Source organism: Acomys russatus, chromosome 28 (genome assembly GCF_903995435.1).
Source record: "Acomys russatus chromosome 28, mAcoRus1.1, whole genome shotgun sequence".
Classification (NCBI taxonomy): Eukaryota; Metazoa; Chordata; class Mammalia; order Rodentia; family Muridae; genus Acomys; species Acomys russatus.
The window spans coordinates 22,994,193-23,016,194 of record NC_067164.1 but is presented as its reverse complement, the minus strand read 5'-3'; the positions used below and the strand labels follow the sequence as shown (position 1 = coordinate 23,016,194).

General features: G+C 44.6%; 1 protein-coding gene across 1 annotated transcript in view; it reads right to left on the bottom strand.

The window, feature by feature from the left end:
* Positions 1-2,157: 2,157 nt before the first annotated feature.
* The window catches only part of Enoph1 (enolase-phosphatase 1), a 29,897-nt gene continuing 10,052 nt past the window's right edge, over positions 2,158-22,002 (bottom strand). Inside the window, exons 2-6 of the mRNA XM_051170506.1 lie at positions 15,298-15,399; positions 13,139-13,341; positions 10,498-10,630; positions 6,713-6,836; positions 2,158-2,308 (exon numbers count right to left, since the gene is read on the bottom strand). Coding sequence (XP_051026463.1) covers positions 2,172-2,308; positions 6,713-6,836; positions 10,498-10,630; positions 13,139-13,341; positions 15,298-15,399 — 699 coding nt within the window. The 3' untranslated portion in view covers positions 2,158-2,171. The remainder of the gene's footprint in view (positions 2,309-6,712; positions 6,837-10,497; positions 10,631-13,138; positions 13,342-15,297; positions 15,400-22,002) is intronic.

Here is a 22,002-nt window from a genome sequence, read left to right as displayed (position 1 = left end):
GGCTTGACACAGGCATAAAAAGCTACTTTTCCCAGAGTTCCTTGCCCCATCCTCTCTATAAACAAGGGGGGGGGGGGGAGTGACATTTTAATTTTATTATACATATATGAGTGTTCTACCGGCATGTATGACTGTGGACCACATGCATGCTAATGCATCAAACCTCCTGGGATTGAAGTGACATGGCTGTGAGCCACCATGTGAGTGCTGGGAATCAACCCTCCCCCATCCTCTGCAAGGGCAGCCAATGCTCTTAATCACTGAGCTATCTCTAACCCTTTAAAGATGTTTTTGTGTGCTTTTTGTTTTGATGGCTGATTATTTGTTTACTCTGAGAGTCTATGCAGCCTTGACTGTCCTAGAAGTCCTCAATACGTAGACAGGCTGGCCTGGAACTCAGTGGCCCTATCTCCACTGGGATTAAAGGCTCTTATCCTGGAGGCTCTGGGATTACAGGGGCATGCCCCACACCGGGCTCAGTTTCTCAATCCCTTACTCTTCTAATCGCTGTAACAAAAGGAAAATCTGCTCTGCCATCTGCCCGTGAACTTGTCTACAAATACATATATGAAGTCAATCCATTCATTAGTTTGTTGACTTTATCAGCATTTATCAATTCCCTTTTCTGACTTATATGAATTTGATTCTATTACCTGGTGGAAAATGTGAATCATTACCTAACATTTTTTTCTATCCCCTTCTCTCTAGTATTCACAAGATTTTCCCCCTTATTCAGTGCATCCCCCAAATTACTCCTCCAGGGTTTTCTCAATTAATTAGAAAAAATAACTGTTTCTTTCAAGTATTATCTTATATACCTTTTTTTAAAAAAATGGGATGGTAGTGATGGTGCATGACTTTAATCCCAGCACTCAAGAGGCAGAAGCAGGTGGATCTCTGAGTTGTGGCCAGCCTGGTCTACTGAGCACGTTCCAGGCCAGCTGGGGTTTCACAGAAAAACCCTGTCTCAAAAATCAAAAACAGCAACAACAAAGAGATGGCTCAGTGCACAAAGACTCCTCCCACCACCAAGACTCGTGAGCTGAGTTTGATCCCTGGGCCCCAGGTGTTAGAAGGAGAGAACCAGCCACCACGAACTGTTCGGTGTCACTCACACACGCACACCAATTAAAATGTGGGGTGAAAAAACATGGTGACCAAAATTCCAAGAAACTTCGCTCACACACTGATTGCTTACTGTCTGCATTCAGGAGCATTCAAATCCAAGTTCAAGCTGGGCAACATCTCTATTCTGTTAAAACAGACACGCGTACTGCACGCTCAACGTAAAAACGAGATAAAGTTCAATTCTCAGTTGTTCCAGCCTTACTTTGCTTTTGCTTCTGGCAGTATGAGGTACAACCCAACACATCTATATGAAACTGAAGAAGAAATGCCTTTATTAATGATTACGCAAAACTGACATGAAATCCTGTCAGAACGTTGTCAGGAATAAACAATGCTGTTACGAAGTTTACACCTTCACACCCATTTCAGAGAAAACATTACACACTAGCATTCTCTGTGGTGTTATACTGGTTTCAATAAAACATTTTTTAAAAAATAGTCATTAACATATAATCTCCAACTGTGCTAAGACATAAAAAAGCAACTATAAAACGGTGCTAACACTGGCAGAGTTCCTGGAGCACATCACCACCTTAGTGTTCCACCAGCACTGCTCCAGAGGCTGGCGAGCGCCAGCGCCATTCGATGCCTGACTCACCAGAGCCACCTTTCCCCATTTTACTCATTCCCACCGGTCAGGGGACAGGGACAGGGACAGTGGGCTCCTCACACAGGTGCCTTTGAAGCACTTCCAGTTCTTAAAATAAGGTCTCTGAATAATAATTTCTTAAAACTAGCTTTTCATCTTGGTAATAAATTTGATAAGCATCACACATTTGATCTGTATTTTTGCAGTTTCTTCTATCAAATACACTGTGGCCTCATAAGACTTAGATTTATGGTTTACACACAAAGCATCTTTACATGAACTTGGTCCTCACGGAACTGACAAATTTACTCACATATGTGCGCACGGAAATTACTCTGAGCACACATACATTCTATGCACTTGCGTGTGTCTGTGTGTACACCTAAGTAAGTTACTTTGACAATTAGAATAAAGCCAGACACTACGGGACAGGGCCTCGTCCTCAGAGGCTGCTCTACGCTGATGGCAGGTAGAGCTCGCTGAAGGACGTGATGAGGTTGTAGGATGTTTTCTCGTCATCTGTCAATCCTGCATTGCCAGGTCTCACCACCACAGCCACGTGCACATCTGCTTCCTCAGCAGCGCTGGCCTCTGTGAAGATCAAAGTACAGGTGAGACCCACCAAGCCCGGGAGCCTGAGGTGACAGCTAAGGCATCAGGGAAAAGAGTACAAGGAGCGAGTCTGGCCTGGCTTTTGTTGCAGCTGAAAGACAGGCCCAGCGAGGAAGAGTGTAGCATTTTATATATATATATAAACAAACTCTATGCTAGGAAGCACTTAACTGTATGCAGCAAGCACACAGAAAACACAGCCAGTCCTATCCTGGGCTTTAATTAGAGCTACCGATGAATGCAGCACAAGCCTGCTCTGGCCCACGCCCTTTGTCCATTCTTGAAAATTAGCCCCAGAGAGCTGAGTTGTTTCTCAAAGGGCAGGCTGTGGGGTCTGACACCAACTGTTAGATAGATTAGAGCAAAGGAGGCCTATGATCTAATCTAGCTAAAGTATATGCTCTCACCTCAGGCCCCAACATGTCATGGCCCCTGCCCACACTCCAGATCTTTTTTATAAAAGGAGCTTTTATTCTCCTGAGCTAATGGCTGTCTTGGAGTTTTACTGCTTCCTTCTGCTAACCTAGGCCTAGTCCTGGAAGCTTCTAGTCTCCGTACAATCTAACCCAGGCCTAGAATGTTTTAGGCTCTCACCGGTACTTGTTCTTTCTGAGCTCTGGGCTGGCTGGTTCAACTCAGCTGTTCTGGCTCAAATTTATTCAATCTGGCTTCTCTCTCAGCCCCTGAATTGCCCTGCTTGAACTCTAACTCAGCAATCTGCTCTAATCTTCTGGCCTTTTCTGTCGTCACTTGTGTCTAGCTTGTTCTTTCACTCAACCTCTACGTAAAACTCTCCCATAAAACTGCCCCCCCCCCCCGCCCGCAATGCCCCTTAAGTAGCTTCTCTTCCGCTCCCTTCCCATGAGAGTTGGGCATATCCTACTCTAGCCCATTTTCTCTTTAAATCACTTTTTCTGTCACTCAATTAGACATCACTTTCAAACATGGGTGCTTCCTTCTACAAACTATCTTTACCTTCACTGTTTGGGATTAGAGGCGTATACCACCACGCCTAGACCTGAGCTTTTCTTTACCTGAAACTTGTTCTATACCAGGCTGGCCTTGAACTCAGATCTTCTTGCCTCTGTCTCTTTAATCTCTGGATTAAAGATGTGTCTGTATTCCAGCCAGATCACACAGACCTAGAAGGTCTTTGGATGTGATCTCTTGCCAGAGCAGCCACATTCTCAATTAAAATTCCTCTATACCTACTCTTCAAGATTCTACTCAAAACACACAGCGCCATCCCTCTATCAGGAGCACACGACACCTGTACTTAGCTGCCATAACAATATGCTTTATTACTGTTCACCCCCTCCTTAGACTGTGAGTACATTATAATCAGTGACTGGGATGGTGTTGGGTGGAAAAGAGTAGAAACAAGATCAGTCATATTAAATTAGGGAAGTTTGGCAATTATAGGAGCTATCTCTAATATACCTTGGGTTATAGTCATCTTTCCACTGTATTTTTTATTTGAAAAACAGCAGCTAATATCATCTCTAAAAACATCTACTATGTGCTAGGAACCATTATTGGACAAAAGATATGTAAACAACATGTGGCTCCAACCCCCAACCTACCCCATGCCACCCCCCAGTCTACAGATGTGGAAGCAGAGTTAAGCAAGCAGCAGGCCTAAACCATGCAACAGTCAGCCTGACACAATACCCAATGTTCTAAAACAAAGGCTGGCAAATCACAGCATGCCACTTTTGTCAAGTTCTTTTGGCACACTGCTACACCCGTTCTTTTGCATCCTGTTTGTGCTGGCTTTTGCACTGTGAAGACAGGGCTGAACGGCGGTGACAGAGACTCTGCACTAAAAGGTGCACATTTACCACCTGGTCTTCAGAGAAAGGGCTTGCTCACTCTTAATCTAGACACCCATACTCCAGTAGGCTCTACAGACACTACGTGCTACAACCCCAACAAGCCTCTTAGTTTCCTCTTTCATACTGTAGAATCATTTGAAACTTCAATGGTTTTCTGCCCTGCCTTTGTAGTGAAGGGATGGACACTTGGTATAAAAAGCCACAGGACCAGAGATGACAGAAGAGTAAAGCCAGCAAAGCCAGCAATCTCTTACTTTTTCCGTCCCAGCAACAGATCACGCATGCTCTGGCCTCCTGACTAAAGGGCGGGGTCCTTGTTGGACACGCAGATGCCGCTCATTTCATTTGAGGCAACTGATCCTACTCTTTAATGCGGGGGACTAGAGCCAGGCATGGCTTATCGTCCACGCCTTTAATCCCAACATTTGGGCGGCAGAAGCAAATGCCAGGCCCTGTCTCAAGACAGTGAACAAAAACAGAGTTGGGACTGTACACTCTGATCTCTTCAGACAGTATACGTCTCCTTTTACTCAGGTTAGAGATTAATTTCTAGAGCTTCAGCCCTAGGGAATGGCTTAAGTTAAACAAGAAAGGCTTGGAAACTGCAGGTGTACACAATTTTAAAAGTACCTAAAGGGCTGGAAAGATGGGTCAGAGGTTAAGAGCACTGGCTGCTCTTCCAGAGGTTCTGAGTTCAACTCCCAGCAACCACATGGTGGCTCATAACCATCTATAATGTGATCTAATGCCCTCTTCTGGGCTGCAGGTGTACATGCAGGCAGAGCACTGTATACATAATAATAAATAAATCCTTTAAAAATATTAAAAAAAAAAAAAAGTACTTAAAGACAAAGAACATAAAGAAAGCCTAAGTAGTCTTAGAGGAGTTGTGGACCAGAGCGCTAGCTCAGCCAAAATTGACACCAAACCTGATGACATAAGCTCCATTACCCAAACTCACATGGTAGGAGGAGAAAAGTGATACCCCATCTCCACCTCACACACAGTGTCTTCTATTCTGTGTGCAAGTACCACGTGTCCCCACTCCCATGATACGTATACAAATGTACAAGTGAACAGGAGTTAGAATTATTATACGTGCATACCTGTCTGGATACATGTGCATGGAGACAAGAGGACAACCTGGAGTGTCACTCCTCAGACACAGACGACAACAGAGTATAGTGTAGGTGACATGGCTGTTGATTTCACATGGTCTGGCTACCTGTTCTAAAATAAGCCTTGGGCTTGAGAAAGGAGCACTGGATGTTTTTCCAGAGGACCTGGGTTCAGTTCCCAGCACATAAATGGCAACTCACAACCACGTGAAATTCCGGTCCAGACGGCCCAGCGAGCTCATCTGCCTTCCACAGGCACCAAGCATGCATATGGCAGACATTCAGGCGGCCAAATCATCCATGAATATAAAATATAAAATAAAATAAAAAAATACATCTTTAAAGAATAAAATAAGTTTTGGCTTGCTTTGTGCATGTTTTTCTTCCAGTGCAACCTTTCCAGAAGTGGAATATAAGCAGTTTACAGAAGTTCAGCCCAGACAGACATGCAAGAGGGACCCTGGCCCTCGCTAAGTCTACTGCTTCCAAATCCCAAGAGTAACAAGCCACTGTGAATGGTGCTATCTGCCCAGACTACAAATTTTTTTACCAAGCTACCAAGGACCGAAAATGTACTTTTCTTATCTATATTAATTGCACATGGTACCAGGATCACTGTGCCAGGCTCATGCATGCATATAACCATTTAATTGTGTTCTTACAATCTGGCCTGTCTGTCTTGAAACAGAGGCTCTTCTCACTGAACTACAGCTCCTTGTCTGGGTTAGGCTGGATGGCTAGCAAGCTCCTATAACACACCTCTCTTCACTAAGACTAGGATGTCAGCTAGGTGCAGTTATGGCTATTATGTTGGTGTTGGGGATTTGAACTCAGGTTCTCACGCCTGTACAGCAAGCACTCTTACCCACTGAGCCATCTCCCTAGCCTGGAACCCTTCCATAATGGTCCTTTGGAGTGGCGAAACACCCAATTATGTCATGTTAAGACAGCACACATGCTGGGCAGTGGTGGCACACGCCTTTAATCCCAGCACTTGGGAGGCAGAGGCAGGCAGATCGCTGTGAGTTTAAGGCCAGCCTGGTCTATAAAGCGAGTCCATGACAGCCAAAGCTACATAGAGAAACCCTGTCTCAAAAAACCAAAAATAAATAAGTAAATAAAAAGACAGCACACATAAGAGAACTGCCATGGTGAGATTCTGAACTGTCCCCTGCAGGCTCAGGTATTTCTCTGGGCTCTATCAGGTGATGCTGAGGCTGGGGAAGCTTTGGGAAACAGGGCCTACCTGGCACATGTGGGTAGTAGAGGGTTATAGCCCACGTGTGACTATGTGAGGTAGGGCCACACCTTTCCCCACCATGACGGCTCCATCCTCTGCACTGAAAGCCAAAGCAAACCTCCCTTAAAGCTGCTTCCCCCAGTACTGCATCACAGTGACACAAGAAACAAGCGAACAGCCTACCACTCACCTACAGTAACGTCTGTGAGAAACAAGATGTTGTTGGTTGAGCAGCCAATGCTATCTGCGATCTTTCGGTAACTCTCACTCTCCACTTTGTGTCCAATCTTGGTATCAAAGTAGCCATCAATAAGCTGAACAAGGAGAATGGAAAGGAGTATTCAGTACGAATGCACCTGCAATCTACCATGTCTGTTCTTCCTCTGAAATGCATGCCAGTCACATTGACTCCATCCCATAACATTTATGAAAATATACCTAACAGAGTACTTTATAAAAGCTTCAAAACACAAAGACACTATGGTAAAAATACTTGGAAGAAATCTACTAATTAAACATAAGCTCTATTTGATTGTCATTAGCATTGTTTTATGCCCAAAATCACTTCAAATATGCATAAAACACTGTTCACATCCAAACTACTTGGACTGAGTTTTGCTCCGATGAAAAGTGTGTTAGTGCACGCCTATCACCCCAGCAGCTGGGATGTGCTTACCAACGGGTTTGCCACCAAGGCCAGCCAGGGCTCCACACAGACCCTGCCTCAAGAAGACAAAGCATGAAGAGCTGTCTCTAACCAGCACCTTTATTAGTCGGTTATTACTCTGTGTGCTGTTCTGAGTGAAAAGGGCCCCACAGGCTCATAGGGAGGGGCACAAGTAGGAAACGTGGCTGAGTTGAAGTAGGTGTGCCCTTGTTGGAAGAAGTGTGTCACTAGGGGTGGGCTTTGAGGTCAGATGTTCAAGCCAGGCCCAGAGTGTGTGTGTGCGTGTGCGTGTGCGTGTCTATCTCTCTCTCTCTCTCTCTACTGCCTGCTGACCCAGATGTAGAACTCTCAGCTACCTCTCCAGCACCAAGTCTGCTGTGCGCTGCCATGCTTCCCGCCATGATGACAATGGACTAAACCCCTTAACTGTAAGCCAGCCCCAGTTAAATGGTTTCCTTTGTAAGAGCTGCCATGGACATGGTATCTCTTCACAGCAATAAAACCCCAAGACATTCCCTGTTTTCAAAAAACTTTCCTTTTCCTTCTGTGACAGGATTGATTGGAGCCAAGGCCGGCCTTGTACCTCTACCTCCCAGCTGCTAGGATTGCAAGTACACACAATCACACCTGGCTTCATCTTTGAACACTACCCCTGAGGTCTTGGACATCAAATCAAATCAAATGCTTGCTCATTTAACCAACAATAACTAAATTAAGTTCATATTTAATACATTTAGCTGTGATTGGATATCTTTTACCAACTAAAAACAAGTTTAATGATCAAAGACAAAAAAGGAGTATTGGGTTTGGGGTTTGGGATTTGTTGAGGCAGGGTTTTTGATGTAGTTTCTGCTACACTCTATAGTCTAGGCAGTTCTCCCTGTAATGGTGTGGAGATGACAGATGCTGCTACCATGTCTGACTTCTTTTTAAATGGGTTCCAGGAACTGAACTCAGGTCAGCAGACTTGCCTGGTGAACCATCTCTCAGGCCCCCAGGTTTGACTGTTTCTTTGTTTTTTAACTATTAAAAATTGAGACAGAAGTTTGACATACTTCTCTTCTCCATTTGCCTCCCTTGGTAGCTGGAGAATGAGACTTTTACTACTGAAATCAGTAGGTAACTACCATGCCCAATGTAGCTTAACCTTCTGTGTGTCTCACTAGACATAAAGTTGTCATCTGTATCTAGAAAAAGCCATCACCGATTAAAGGTCCCATTACTGGTTTGCTATCTGCTATAGAAGATGAAAAGAATATAGACTGAAATTAGAATATGGCACTATCCAAAACCAAAACGTTCCTACATACCCAACAAGAGTCCAGAAAATACTAATTATAGAGACAGGAGCACTGCTAAGTGGCAAAGCTTTATCAATACTCTCCTAGTATTGATAAAGGCCTGGGCCAAACTAATTCTGTTTAGTCATCCCTTCTGGAGAGGAAAGCATTTCTTTTGAGTTGCTGATTTCTTTTTTATTAACAAAATAGGACATTTACTTTCTGGTGGTGAGTCAGCACATTCATACATACTTGTTCCTTTTTATACATGCAGAGTAAATAAATGTAATAAATATATATATTAATATTAGTGAATATTAGTAAATACATAGTAAATTATATAATAATTATATAGTAATTATAGCAGTAATATATAGTAAATATATATTAATATTAGCATAACTGGTTTTAGTGCTAGCCTCACCAGAATTACTAAGGGTGAATATTTAAATGTACTCTTGACCTCTACTGACAACTGAAACTTCCTAGGAAACAGGGCACTGCTTCTCATACTTTGATGTTTCATCTAGTAACGCACTATATAGCCTTGTGGACTTCAAACTCACTATATAGCCAGGCTGGCCTTGAAAGGTTGCTATAGTTACCTTAACCTCCCAAGGCCTGAATTCATGTGTTCCACCATTTTCTCTGTTTGTGTACAGGTGTGTGTGGTCGTGCATGAGGGTATGTATGGTGGAGAGGCACTCGTCCATCACTCTCCACTTACTCAGCTCATGAAGTTGGATGTGAGTGCCTTGACCCACGTACCCTACTTGCCAACCCTTCCGCCTTATTTTTTGAGACCTGGTCTCTCACAGGTCCTGGAGCTCACCAGCTTGACAAGCTCAAATAATCCTCCTGCTTGCGGCCATATGCCCCAGTCCCATCCCCACTGCTGGGAAGCTTGGCTTCCACTTGAGTGCTGGGACTCAGACTCAGGTCCTCAGCTTGCACAGCGAGCACTTTACCAGCTCCACTGACCCAGCCTCCAGAATCCGCCTTTTAAAAAAGCTTCCGCTGGTCCTCGGGCACAAGGCACACTTGAGAGTTCCAATTCAAAACTGGTACTACACAGAACACATCGCCTGTGGAAAGTCAGGCAAAGCCAGGCTTTCGCAGAGGCCCCGATGAAAGGACAAAAGGAACAAAGTTCTTTGCCCTGGGACAGACTTGGCAAGGTCAATCTGGGGCTGGAGACGGGGCCTCAAAGGAGTTATGGTTTCTGTTCCTGAGAACTCGCCCACCCAAGAGTTCTCACTTAGCCAGGGTTGCTGTGCTCAATCTGTGGCACAGTTGAGATGTCACATGGTCCCCTTGTGCGATATTGCTTACTCTGTCCCATTTTCCTGGCAAGTTGTACATAAGATGCTCTATTTCTTAATAAACTTGCTTTGCATGAGCCATCAGCTTGTGTATGCCAAACTCTCCTGCCTTCTGCATCTTCTCGTGCCCAAGCATCTCTCTCAGGATCCTGCCACTGAAGAATGACTCAGGCCACTCTCCCCTCTGTATAAGGTACCCTCAGTTTTCCCAAATCTTTTTACAACAATGAGTACTACTGTCTGGATGTTAATCTAGCTTATTTAGTGAATGTCTTTTACTATTTAAGATGCCATGTTTTGACAGTATGAAACAAAATAATGCAGTGTACTGGTTAGTTTTTGTCAACTTAACACAAATTAAGAGTCACCTTTAAAGGAAAAAAAAAGCTCAATTGAGGAACTGTCTCCATCAGACTAGCCTCTGGGCATATCTGTGGGGCGTTTTCTGGAATAATGAGTAATGTGGGTGGTGCCACCCTCAGGCAGGTGGCCCTTGGTCTCATGAAGAAGCAGACTGAGCAAGCCAAGGAGAGAAAACCAATCAAGCAGCCCTCCTTTGTGGTCTCTGCATCAGTTCCTGCCTCCAGGTTCCTGTCTGAGTTCCTGCCCTAACTTCCCCAAATGACTTGATGGGGACCTATAGCCAAATACGTCCATAGGACTTGTCACAGCAACAGCAAGCCAAATAGGACACCAAGTAACCTACCTCAAGAATGTCTCCCTCTGTGGAATGCCCAAAGAGCAGCTTCTGTGCCTCCACGCTCCCTGAGGAATAGATATAGACCTTCATTCCAGCCTCTCTCCACCTTCTGACTGCCGGCACCACATCTGCAAAGAACCTAAAGGAAAACCAGGCGAGTGACAAGGCAGAAGAAACACACCATCGAGCCACCAGGTGAAAATCAGACAATGCACAGATACCATGTACTCCTGTGCCTGGTCTGAATGGTGAGTGAGAAGCAACTCCATGAGACAGGGGATTCCTGTAGTTCTAATAAACAGGTCACTGGACCTGATCATCACAAGTCCAGGTCCAGGATTACAAACTAGAAGCAGCAAGTTTGGTGGAAAGAAGAGTACTTGGCAATAAGAAATGAAGGGGTGAAATAAGGGCGTGACTAGTGGGTGGAGCCAGAGCACTGGCTGCTCTTGCAGAGGACCCAGGTTCCCCCCACACAGCTCACAGCTGCTCCTAACTCCAGGTTCAGGAGATCCAATGCCTCTTCTGACCACCCTGGGCACCAAGCACGTAAGTGGTATACTTACATCTACGCAGACCAAAGACTTATACAAATAAACAAATCTAAGAAGTGAGTAAGTTTAATTCTCAAGGAGCTAAAGTAAGAGTGGCACAAATAATATTGTATTGTTATTATTGTTGAAGTGATGTAAATTACAAGAAAAGGCTAATTTACCTTCATTATGCTTCAAGATACATGGAAATGCTTTCTTCCCCATTTTTAAAAGATTCGTTTTCAAGTTTAGTGTTTTGCTTGTATATATGTAAGAGTGCTTCTTGCATATATGTAAAAACATACTGTGAAATTCTAATGCTTCCTTTAAAAGGCAGATCCCTGTAGGGCTGGAGAGATGGCTCAGAGGTTAAGAGTACTGGCTACTCTTCCCGAGGTCCTGAGTTCAATTCCCAGCAACCACATGGTGGCTCACAACCATCTATAATGAGATCTGGTGCCTTCTTCTGGTGTGCAGGTACAGATGGAGGCAGAACACTGTATATGTAATAAATAAATAAATTTTTTTTAAAAAGGCAGATCCTTGTAGCAACATAAAAAATGACATCTCACTTAACAAAATACATGACACACAAAACAAACACAGACAGCTGAGAATGGCCTTGAATTGACTTACATAAGGCAACTGACTAAAATCCTTAAATAAAACAAAACAAAACAAAACAAAAGAGTCTCTAAGGTGAGTTAAGTGTAGAAAGACACATCTACAAATACCAGCACTGAGAAGAATGACATGGGAAACTCCATGAAAGCAGGCTGGGCCACACGCAAGGTCCAGGTCAGCCTGGGATATATATATACTGAGACCTTACCTTTAAAATGTGTTTTGTTTTGTTTAAGACAGGGTTTTTCTCTGTAGCCTTAGCTGTCCTGGACTTACTCTCTAGACCAGGCTAGTCTCAAACTCAGAGGTCAGCCTGCCTCCACCTGAGTACTGGGAGTGCTGGAATTACAGGCATGCAGCACGGTGCTCGGCTTTAGAACTTTTTTTACATCATATTGGGGGGGGGAGCATGTGTGTGTGTGTGTATGTATGTGCATGTGTTCTCAAGTGCCCCCACACACCTGTACGCATAAGCACATACCACAGCACACATATGGAAGTCAGAGGTGAGGCTGTTTATCTCCTTCCACAATGTGGATCCTAGGGCTTAAACTCAAGTTGTCAGGCTTGGTGGCATTTGCCCTCGCTCACTAAGCCATCAAAAGAGTTGTTGTCGTATTTTTAAATCTCAGCAATACAATACTCAGCAGGAGAGGCATCAGAAATCCCGGACCCGAGACTCTGAGATTATGACAGTGCACAGGGGAGCAGAGGAAGTGACAATGCTAACAACCTCAAAACAACAAACAGGGGCCTGGCCTCACAGCAGTCTTACTTCTCTTCTTCTGGTTTTATTTATGATTTTATATGTATGAATGCTTTGCATGCCTATATGTATATATGTGCACTACCCGTGTGCCTAGTGCCCGAGTTCAGAAGAGGGTACTGGGTCCCCTAGAAATGCAGCTATGGATGCTAGGAATCAAGCCTGGGTCCTCAGTAAGAGCTACAAGTGCTCTTAACTGCTGAGCCATCTCTTCTCACTTCTCTTATCAGCAAAAAGCATGGTGGTTGTGGGGAGCAGACCAACAGTGCTGTCACTGTGTCACAGAAGGCTCAGCAAGTCCAGCCCCCAAGTGCTGGTATCACCCATGTACAACAACATACTAGGCTGAAGTTGCCACTTTCTAGGAAGCTATTTTAAAATAGAACTAAAAGTCTTCCACCCACCCACCCACAAAGCCCCACATGCAGATCTCGGCGACTAAGCAGAGTAAAATGCTTATGAAAAAAGAAAACAACTCATTTGCTAACAAAAAACAAAACCCAATACCAGTCCTATCTTTTTTGAGACAGAGTCTCTTTAGTTAACCTTGGCTGGCCTGGACCTCAGAGACCTGCCTCTCTGCCCTCTAAGTCCTAAGATTCAAGGTGTTCACTACTGTGCCTGCTACTTTATCAATTCTTACTAACTGCAACTAACAGAGCGGATAGCGAGGGGTGCACATGCGTTTGCGGCCTGTGACATGCTCTGTCACTGCAGCACATACTCTGCCTTCACGCGGCCAGCTGTGAAAGCCGCCTTCCACATGTGGCCCTGCAGCTGTTTGAGCGCTGTGGTCTTGCGGTCGTGAGACATCTGCCAGTCAACGTTATCAACCACAGCCTGGATCATCTGCTGTAGATCATCCACTGCGGTTCCAGATGCCCCAGGGATTGGGACAGCCCCATCCAGGTGTGCATCTTCTTCAGCCTTTGAATCAGAAACAAGCACATTTGAAAAGCATTATATCCACACACGCTTGCGTGCACATACGTATATCCATGCATACAAGTGTGTTTAAAAAAATAAAGCAAAACCAGGCAGATCAATTTTCTCCAACTACCAATTTTCCTGAGAGCTGCTAAAAATTACTCTTAAGGGAATAATGTGGCAAAGTGGACTGGTAGGTAAAAGTGCTGGCCACCAAGCCTGATGGCCTGAACTCGATCTCTGGGACACAGACGACCAAAAGCAAAGAAACGACTCTCTCAACTGTGCTCTGACCGTCACACATGCACCATGGCACATGTATTTGCACTTGTGTGCACACATGCGCATGCGCGCACACACACGATAAATTAAAATAAACGATTATAAATATAGTTTGTATTGCCTTTCTTAAGATTACTAACCCAAAAGGTATGCTACATGCTAAGAGAAAGCATGCAATGGTTCTAAGACCTGGTTTGTTTAGTCAGTCAATAGCATAAACAAACCAGAACTTCAATTAATTAGATATCATTAATTAGTTCATGGCTAATGGAAAGAAACCCAAACAGTAACAGTATTGGTTCACTCCTGCCTCTCAGGCACGAGGCTGGAGAGGTGCTGGGTGGTTAAGAGTTTATGCTGCTGCCGGGCGTGGTGGCGCATGCCTTTAATCCCAGCACTCGGGAGGCAGAGGGAGGCGGATCGCTGTGAGTTCGAGGCCAGCCTGGTCTACAAAGTGAGTCCAGGACAGTCAAGGCTACACAGAGAAACCCTGTCTCGAAAAACCAAAAAAAAAAAAAAAAAAAAAAAAAAAAAAAAAAAAAAGAGTTTATGCTGCTCGTGTAGAGGACCCAAGTTCAGTAGCCACTGTAGAAGAGCCAAGCTGAAGGCAGCACAGGGGCGCACACCTTTAATCCCAGCATTTGGGAGGCAGACGCAGGCAGATCTCTGAGTTCAAGACCAGTCTGGTCTACAAAGCAAGTTCCACAACAGCCAAGGCTACACAGAGAAACCCTGTCTTGGGAAAAAAGAGAAAGAAAAACCCAAGTTCAGCTTCCAGCAGCCATGTGAGATGGCTGACAACTGCCTGTAAATACAGCTCCAGGGGTATCTGACACCCTCCTCTGGCTTCTGCAGGTAATGCATTCATGTGCAAGCATATCATTAAAACAAATACATAAAAATTAAAAATAATATATTTACAAGTACCTTGTTAACAACGCAATGCATTACCTGAACATAAAACATGTATGTCTAGAGCCTGTGTTGAGACAATAAAAAAGATAACCTCAGGTTACCCAGAGAACTCGGCAAACCCAAACACTACATGACTCAGAGGCTATTACGATCATCTCTAATCCAAACTTCTCACCACAAGTAAAAGACCTGTAGATAGTAGACTGCATCCTACGGCCCAGTGTGGGAGCTGCTGGTACATGCTACAGACATGGAAGAGCTCTGCCGCTGAAGACGGGCTCCACAGCATGCCATGTGGAAGGAGAAAGAGAGGATGCAGACTGGCTACAGTGCAGAGAGCAGTCTGAAGACTGAGCCGAGGAAACACTGTGAAGAAGTCTGTCAGGTATCAGGATGTGAGGACCTGCGAGCACTCCAGATGGGGCAGTTTCATGCCATGACATGGGAGAGTTGAAAATGACAAGGGCTGTCACCTGGTGACATTAGTGAAATGTGACGAGACTGCACAAAACTTTTTGTATTCCACCAGAAAGGCTTAATTTCACACAAATACATGAGGTTTTTACGCAATTTAAATAGTTGCTGAAAGAAGCAATTCTACAGGCACAAATTGCTATGACTTGCTTGTCTTATTACACGCTGTGAATTCCTAGGCAGGCAAGTCAGTGCAGTTGTCTATGAGAACCCAGGGCACTGATTTGCAACACGCTCACAGCATGTTCTAAGACCCCAGGGAACGTGGAAGAAGATCGTCCTAACCTGCTTCCTCAGCAAGCTGACATCCTGCTGACACTCCTCCTCGGCCCAGTGTGTCTGCAGGTACTCCTTAACATTTTCTCTGATGTAAGGAAATAAAATGTCCTGGGGGAGGGGGGAGAATAAAACAAGAATTAAAAAACAAGGGTTAGTTATTTTTTTTAATTGCACCAATGATCTACATCTTTTACAATCTTACTTTAACTAATAAATTCAACAACAGAAGTCTCAATGGAAATTGCTGCTGTGGGTCTACCAGTGGGACACAAAGAGAGGCAGGTTCACTAACCCAGGAACTGGCTGTGTTTGTGGTATTTTATTGGAATACAACCACAATTGTTTACTTCCCTAGCTTCAGGCTATTCTGGGGTCACAATGGTAGAGTTGAGACTGTTTAGCCCGGAAAGCCTAAAACCCATTCCCCAGCCATTTATGCGAACCTAACTCTCAGACCACAGCTTTTCTTGTTTGCTTGATTTGTCTTTGTTTTTTAACTACCTATTCTTATTTTATGTGTGTGAGTGTTTACCTTTGCACATATACCCACAGAGGATGTCAGAGCCCTTGGAACTGAAGGAGTTAAAACAGGTAGGAGCCACCAGGTGGATGCCTGGATGCTAGGGACTGCACATGGGTTAGCAAGAGCAGCAAGTGCTTTTAACACTGGATCCTGGGGACATGGAACGGCAGTGCCTTACTCAAAGCACAGCACAGTATATGACTCAGATATCTGCTGGATGGTACCTATATGACATTCACTGTAAAGTAGAGCAAGAAACTTGGTAGTCAGAGATCCTACAGAGCATCCTATGGCAGATGTGCAGGTAGGCATAGGCCTTAGACTTGTGAACAAGCACTCAGACACTAAGGCAAAAGCAATGCCTCAAGACAGACTTAACCCACAATATTTAAGTGAGTTCCAGGCCAGTTTTGGCTACAAAGTAAGACCCCGTCTCAAACAGAAAGAAGTGAGACAGAAGACAGTTATATGCAAAGCAATTCATTAATAAATAACATGTCAGTAACTCGTGCACTGAGAGTATAAGCTCTCATTTATCAAATATATTTGGGGACTACAGAAATGGCTCAACAGTTAAGAGAACTGGCTGCTCTTGAAGACCCAGACTGGACTCTCAGGACAGACATGGTTGCTCACAACTATCTGTAACTCCAGAGCCTCTTATCTTCCTAGAGTATTTGCAAGCATATGGTGCACAGACATTCATAAATGCGGAGAAAACACCCATACAAATAATTTCTTAGTATTGTTTGGTGCCAAGGACTGAACTCAGGGCTGTTTGTCAGCACCTTCTCTTTTTTTAAGATTTATTTTTATTATTTTAACAATGGGTGGGGGTATCTGCACATAAATGAAAGTACCCACAGAGGTCAGAGGTTATCAAGATTCCCCTGGAGCTGGGGTTACAAGCAGTTGTAAACCACCTAATTGAAACGCTGGGAATTAAACTCAGGTCCCCAAAACAGCAATATGTGCTCTAACTACTGAGCTATCCCTCTAGCCCTCTGCTTTCTAAGCTTACGCTCCATTGATGCACTAAACTCTTGGCTTCTCTTCAGTCAGAATCTCCAAGTGTGCATACCTCTCAAATTATACGGTACATTTAAAAGTTTCTCTTGAACATTTCCTGTGTATCAAGACACGGTAGCTGGTACTTGCGTAAGGAGTGGAGAAGTGAGCTACCATACTTTTCAGACCTTAAGAAATTGGAGTGCGCCTTATGGTCCAATTGCTGTTTTTACTGATTTTCTTGTTTTACTGCTCTAAAAACTGGGTGTATCTTATAGCCCGAAAAATATGATAAAAAGAGAAGTCTCAGTCAGTGTGGGTGGGAAAACACATTTCACTGCAGTGAAGTGTGGAACAAGCAAAGTGCAGGGTTCTGAGCAGGTTCAGGATGTACTGGTTGAGCCAGTCTTAGGAATAAATCTTAAAAACTTGAAAATAGACTTGTGCTTGAATGTAGAACCCATGCACACACTGCAGAGGTCTTACATTTTAAGTGAAATTATAAACTATGAATCAAATTCAAGAACCATGCTTAAATTTGCTCTACTTATTTAAATCTGCTGAATGCCTCCTCTTTTGTGAGATGGATTCCATTCAGCCTAGATTGGCCTCACACTTGGCAATCCTTATGCCTCAGCCTCCCAGATTATAAGTATACACTCTATGCCCGACTAAAAGGTTCGTTAATTTAATAAATGCTGTAAACATTAAGATATACATAGGTTTGGGGTTTTTTTGTTTTTCTGTTTGTTTGCTATGTCATCAAGGCTAGCCTATAACCCCCATCCTGCTGCCTCAGCCTTCTGAGGAACAACTACATTACAGGCATAAGCTACCATACCCAGTTCACATGCTTTTATTTTGGCCCAGAAAAAGAACTGAAGGAAAGCTTGGGAAAATAGTAACAGAACCAACCAAAGGTTCTAAGACTGTAACTCACAACCCTTGATGGAGTGTTCTGGAACCTTCTGGGGCCCAAAGGTCAGAGGACACTAAGTGTTGATATTGTCAATGCTAATAAAGACGTCTTCTTGTTGTTATTGTTTTGACTTGGTTTATTTTTTTGTTGTTGTTGTTGTTGTTTTGTTTTTGTTTTTTAAAACAGGGTTTTTCTATGTAACCTTAGCTGTCCTAGACTCTTTGTAGACCAGGCTGGCCTCACAGAGATCCACCTGCCTCTGCCTTCCCGGGTGCTGTGATTAAAGGCCACTGCTCCCAGCTGATAAAGACATCTTTATGGGGAAGTTAGCAGAGTGACTTTGAAGCAAGAATCATTAGTTTCTGATAAATGTTAAGTTGCCACTGCCCTCTTCTTTTCCTTCCTTTCTTTGCAGCAGTGAGAGTATGCCATGGGGTTTTCCACAGGCCATCTCTACAAATACCAAATACAGACATAAGAATGCAGACATTGGGGCTAGGGAGGTTGAGAGCTCTGGCTGCTCTTGGAGGGGACCCAGGTTCCATTCCCAGGTGTTTTGTTTTTTTGAATTACAAAAGTTTATTACAATGTACAATAGGTTCCAGGACAACACTTCATTCTAGCTGTAGGTGACAAAGATGTTATTATGGTGGGTAATCCAGATGTTTAAATAGGAATGGAAGAGGCCACCATCCCTCAGACATGAGGGACAGCTTACTTAATTCTACCCGTGGCCAGGGACCCTTCTCTGCGGCCTTGGCTTTCAGCTGGAGTCTCTTCTGCTCCTCCTCCTGTTTCTGCTTGAAAGCCTCATCTTCCTCATCCATCTCCTTGGCCTGCTTCTTGGGCTGTTTCAAGGGCATCTTTTTGCCACCTTTGTGGCCCAACATGGAGCCTAGCGGATTCCCAGCTCTTACACAGGGATTCACAGGCATCTCCAACCCCAATCCCAGGGACACAGTGCCAGTTCAGAGCCCTGCTGGGCGCTGCATGCACGTTGTGCACACACATGGCATGTAAGCAAAACACCCATATACAGAAAACAAGTAAAGATTAAGAAATATAGATGTCTTCAATAGTAGACGTTCAAGGGATGTACACAGACGCACTCCTTTTCCTGGCTTTAAATGGCATGTTTAAACCAGCCCCATTTCCTCCAGATACAGGGCACATGTCATGGAAGAGGAGGCAGAAGATGGAAGGAGGGCTGTAAAACTGACACGGCTCTTGGACTCACAGCAGCAGTAGTTAGCTGTACAAAATCACGCCAGCCAAAATTCCAGCATGAATGAGAAAAGGGTACACAGAACCCACACCTAAGAGAGGACCTATTGGCTGCTGCTGGCTGCAGGGGGCTGGGGGGGGGTGTCATTTTTCCTTGAGGATATAGCCAGTAGCAGGTTGCCCATTGTTCTAATTTCTATTGTTGTGATAAACCATTCTGATGAAAGCAGAGTAAGGGAGGAAAGGATTTATTTGGCTTATAGTTCTAGGTCACAGTCTACCATTGTGCTGGTTAGTTTTACATCCGCTTGACACAGGCTAGAGTCAAGAGGAGGAAACCTGAACTGAGAAAATGCCTCCGTAAGTCTAGGCTGTAGGCTGTCTATAGCGCTTTTTCTTATTAGTGATTTATGGGTGAGGGCCCAGCCCACTAAGGGTGGTGCCATGCCTGGGCTGGGGGTCCTGTGTTCTATTAAAAGACAGGCTGAGCAAGCGAATAAGCAGCACCCTCCATGGCCCCTGCATCAGCTCCTGCCCCCAGGGCCCTGCCCTGCTTGGGTTCCTGTTCTGACTTCCTTTGATGATGAACTATGATGTGGAAGTGTGAGCCGAATAGACCCTTTCCTCCTCAACTTGCTTTGGCCATGGTGTTTCAAACTAAGACAGGCACCGAGGTGAGGGCAGGAATTCAAGCAGCGTTTCATGAGGCAAACCCTGAAAGGCGGCTGCTTGCTGGCTAACTTAGGCTCACAGCCAGCTAGCTTCCTTATCCAGGCCAGGACCACTGCCAACGATGGTGCTGTCCGCAGTGGGCTGGACCCTCTGCATCAATTAATAATCAAGATGGCACCCTACAGATACAGCCATCAGCCAATCTGATCTACGAATTAATCAAGGCTTTCCTTGCTGAGGACTCCAAGCTATGCCAAGCTGATAACCCATCTAGGACACTGTTATAGGATATTGGTGATTGTACACAGAAAACCTAGCTGTTATCAGGATGTAAGGGCTAAACAGATACTGTTTGTCAGATGCAGTTAGGAGGGTCCTGAAGAGATGATGCTCGGGGTGCCTCCGAAAGCCTCCATAGACAAGACTGCCACAGAATGGAAAGTCCCTGCCTATTTAAGGCAAGTTGCTTGCCAGAGGTCTTGTGGTCTCTGCTCTGTGACCTGAGGCAAAGTCAGCTGGGTGACCTCCAGCTACCCTACCATACCGACAAAATGTTTCTCCGGCCCCTCCTAATTTGGCTTGGAGCACCAGCACCACTGCGATGACATGGCTGAGCCTGCCAAGGGTGTAGGGGAAGAGCTGGAAACTTCTTTTAAGCAACTGGACTTTTTAATAGCAACCCCCCCCCTTTTTTTTTAGGCTGCTGAGAGCCTTCTTGAGGAGCTCTGGGTAAGGGCTCTTTTGGGGCTTTCAGAAACAATAGAGAGGCAGCTGGAAGGATGCAGGTAAAATAGAATTCTAGGAAAGAGAGAGAAGGAACCCTCGGGTTCGGAGGAGAAAGGCAGGTTAGCCAGGTAAAAGGACACAGAACAGATAGAAAGAGACTTCTACAGAGGTAGCAGTTTAGTTGTAAAATCAGGCTTGTAAATAGAGATCTTGTATACAGTACAGAAGACAGATAACCCGCGGAGCTGGCAGGGTTCTATCTCAGTTTATGCCTCACATGTCTTCATTGGCACAAATGCTAAATACATTAAACAGTAACACATTAAGGGGTCACATAAGGATTGGAAGGAGGTAGAGGTATAAGAACACAACAAAATAGATTTTAAAAGACGCCTACAGGACACCAGCTCAGAGGCTGGCCCACCCACTGACCATGCCACACCCACAGGACACCAGCTCAGAGGCTGGCCCACCCACTGACCATGCCACACATGGACCCAAGGGGATATTACTTTTAAAAGAGGATAAAGTTGAGAAGGACAAGTGTTGGGGGAGTAGGGTCTAAAGGAGCTGAAGAGGAGAAGTGGTAGGTGGTATGGGGAGCCATATCAACCCACGACTTTCTCAAAGGCCCGGATGAAAGGACAAAGGGAACTTTAGCCCTGTGTCCTTGGCCAGGAGTGGACTTGGCAAGGCCGGTCTGGGGCCAGAGCCAATGCCTCAGAGGAACCAAGGTTGCCTTCTGGGGCCCACTCTTCCGTCTGGGCTGGGTTATCAGTCCTAAGGCAGCTGAGTCTGTAGTGTCCTCTGTGCCCTTTGCCAACACTGCCTGATACGGCTCTCTGCTGAGCTTGGCCATCTTCCCCTTGCAAACAGTGTATATGATGCTGTACCTCTTTTTTTTTTCTTTTTTTTCTTTTTTTTTCCTTTTTGCCTTTTCGAGACAGGGGCTTTCTGCATAGCCTTGGTTGTCCTGGACTCGCTTTGTAGACAAGGCTGGCCTCGAACTCACAGCAATCTGGCTGCCTCTGCCTCCTGAGTGCTAGGATTACAGGCTTGCGTCATGGCTCCTGGCACCTATGGATCTCTTTAGTACACCAAACATCTAAGGGGTTTAGACTTAGCAGTACACAGAGCAAAGGGTTATGTGCAGGGCTACAGCGCAGTGGCAGAGTGCTTGCCTAGCATGTACAGGGACCTAGGATTACTCTCGGGGGGTGGGAAAGGCTAGAAAACTAAATGAGAGTGTTTGCTTTTCAGGGAACTATGATTAAATTCCACTAAGTGCTGACGGGAATACCATGAAAACAGCAATTTATATTACTCCACACAGCTCAATGATAGCTCATGGAGAGAGGCGGTTAAGACGTTTCTGCCAATGTAATTGTAGAAGTTGCCACATAAATGTTTAGAAGTCAAAATATGGCTGTGTTTTATGGCTGTAGTTGTTTTAATGAGAAAAATCACAGAATCAATAAAAATAAAATAGTGGCTGCAATATTTACCTAAGTTCCCTCTGAAGAAAATGGGGATGAAAGATCCCTCCTAAGAACAGAGCTCAGCTACTTAAAGTATTTTAAAAGTCTTTCGGGGGAACCACAGAGTGCAAGTGATAGTAATTGAAACCTTAAAAATTTTT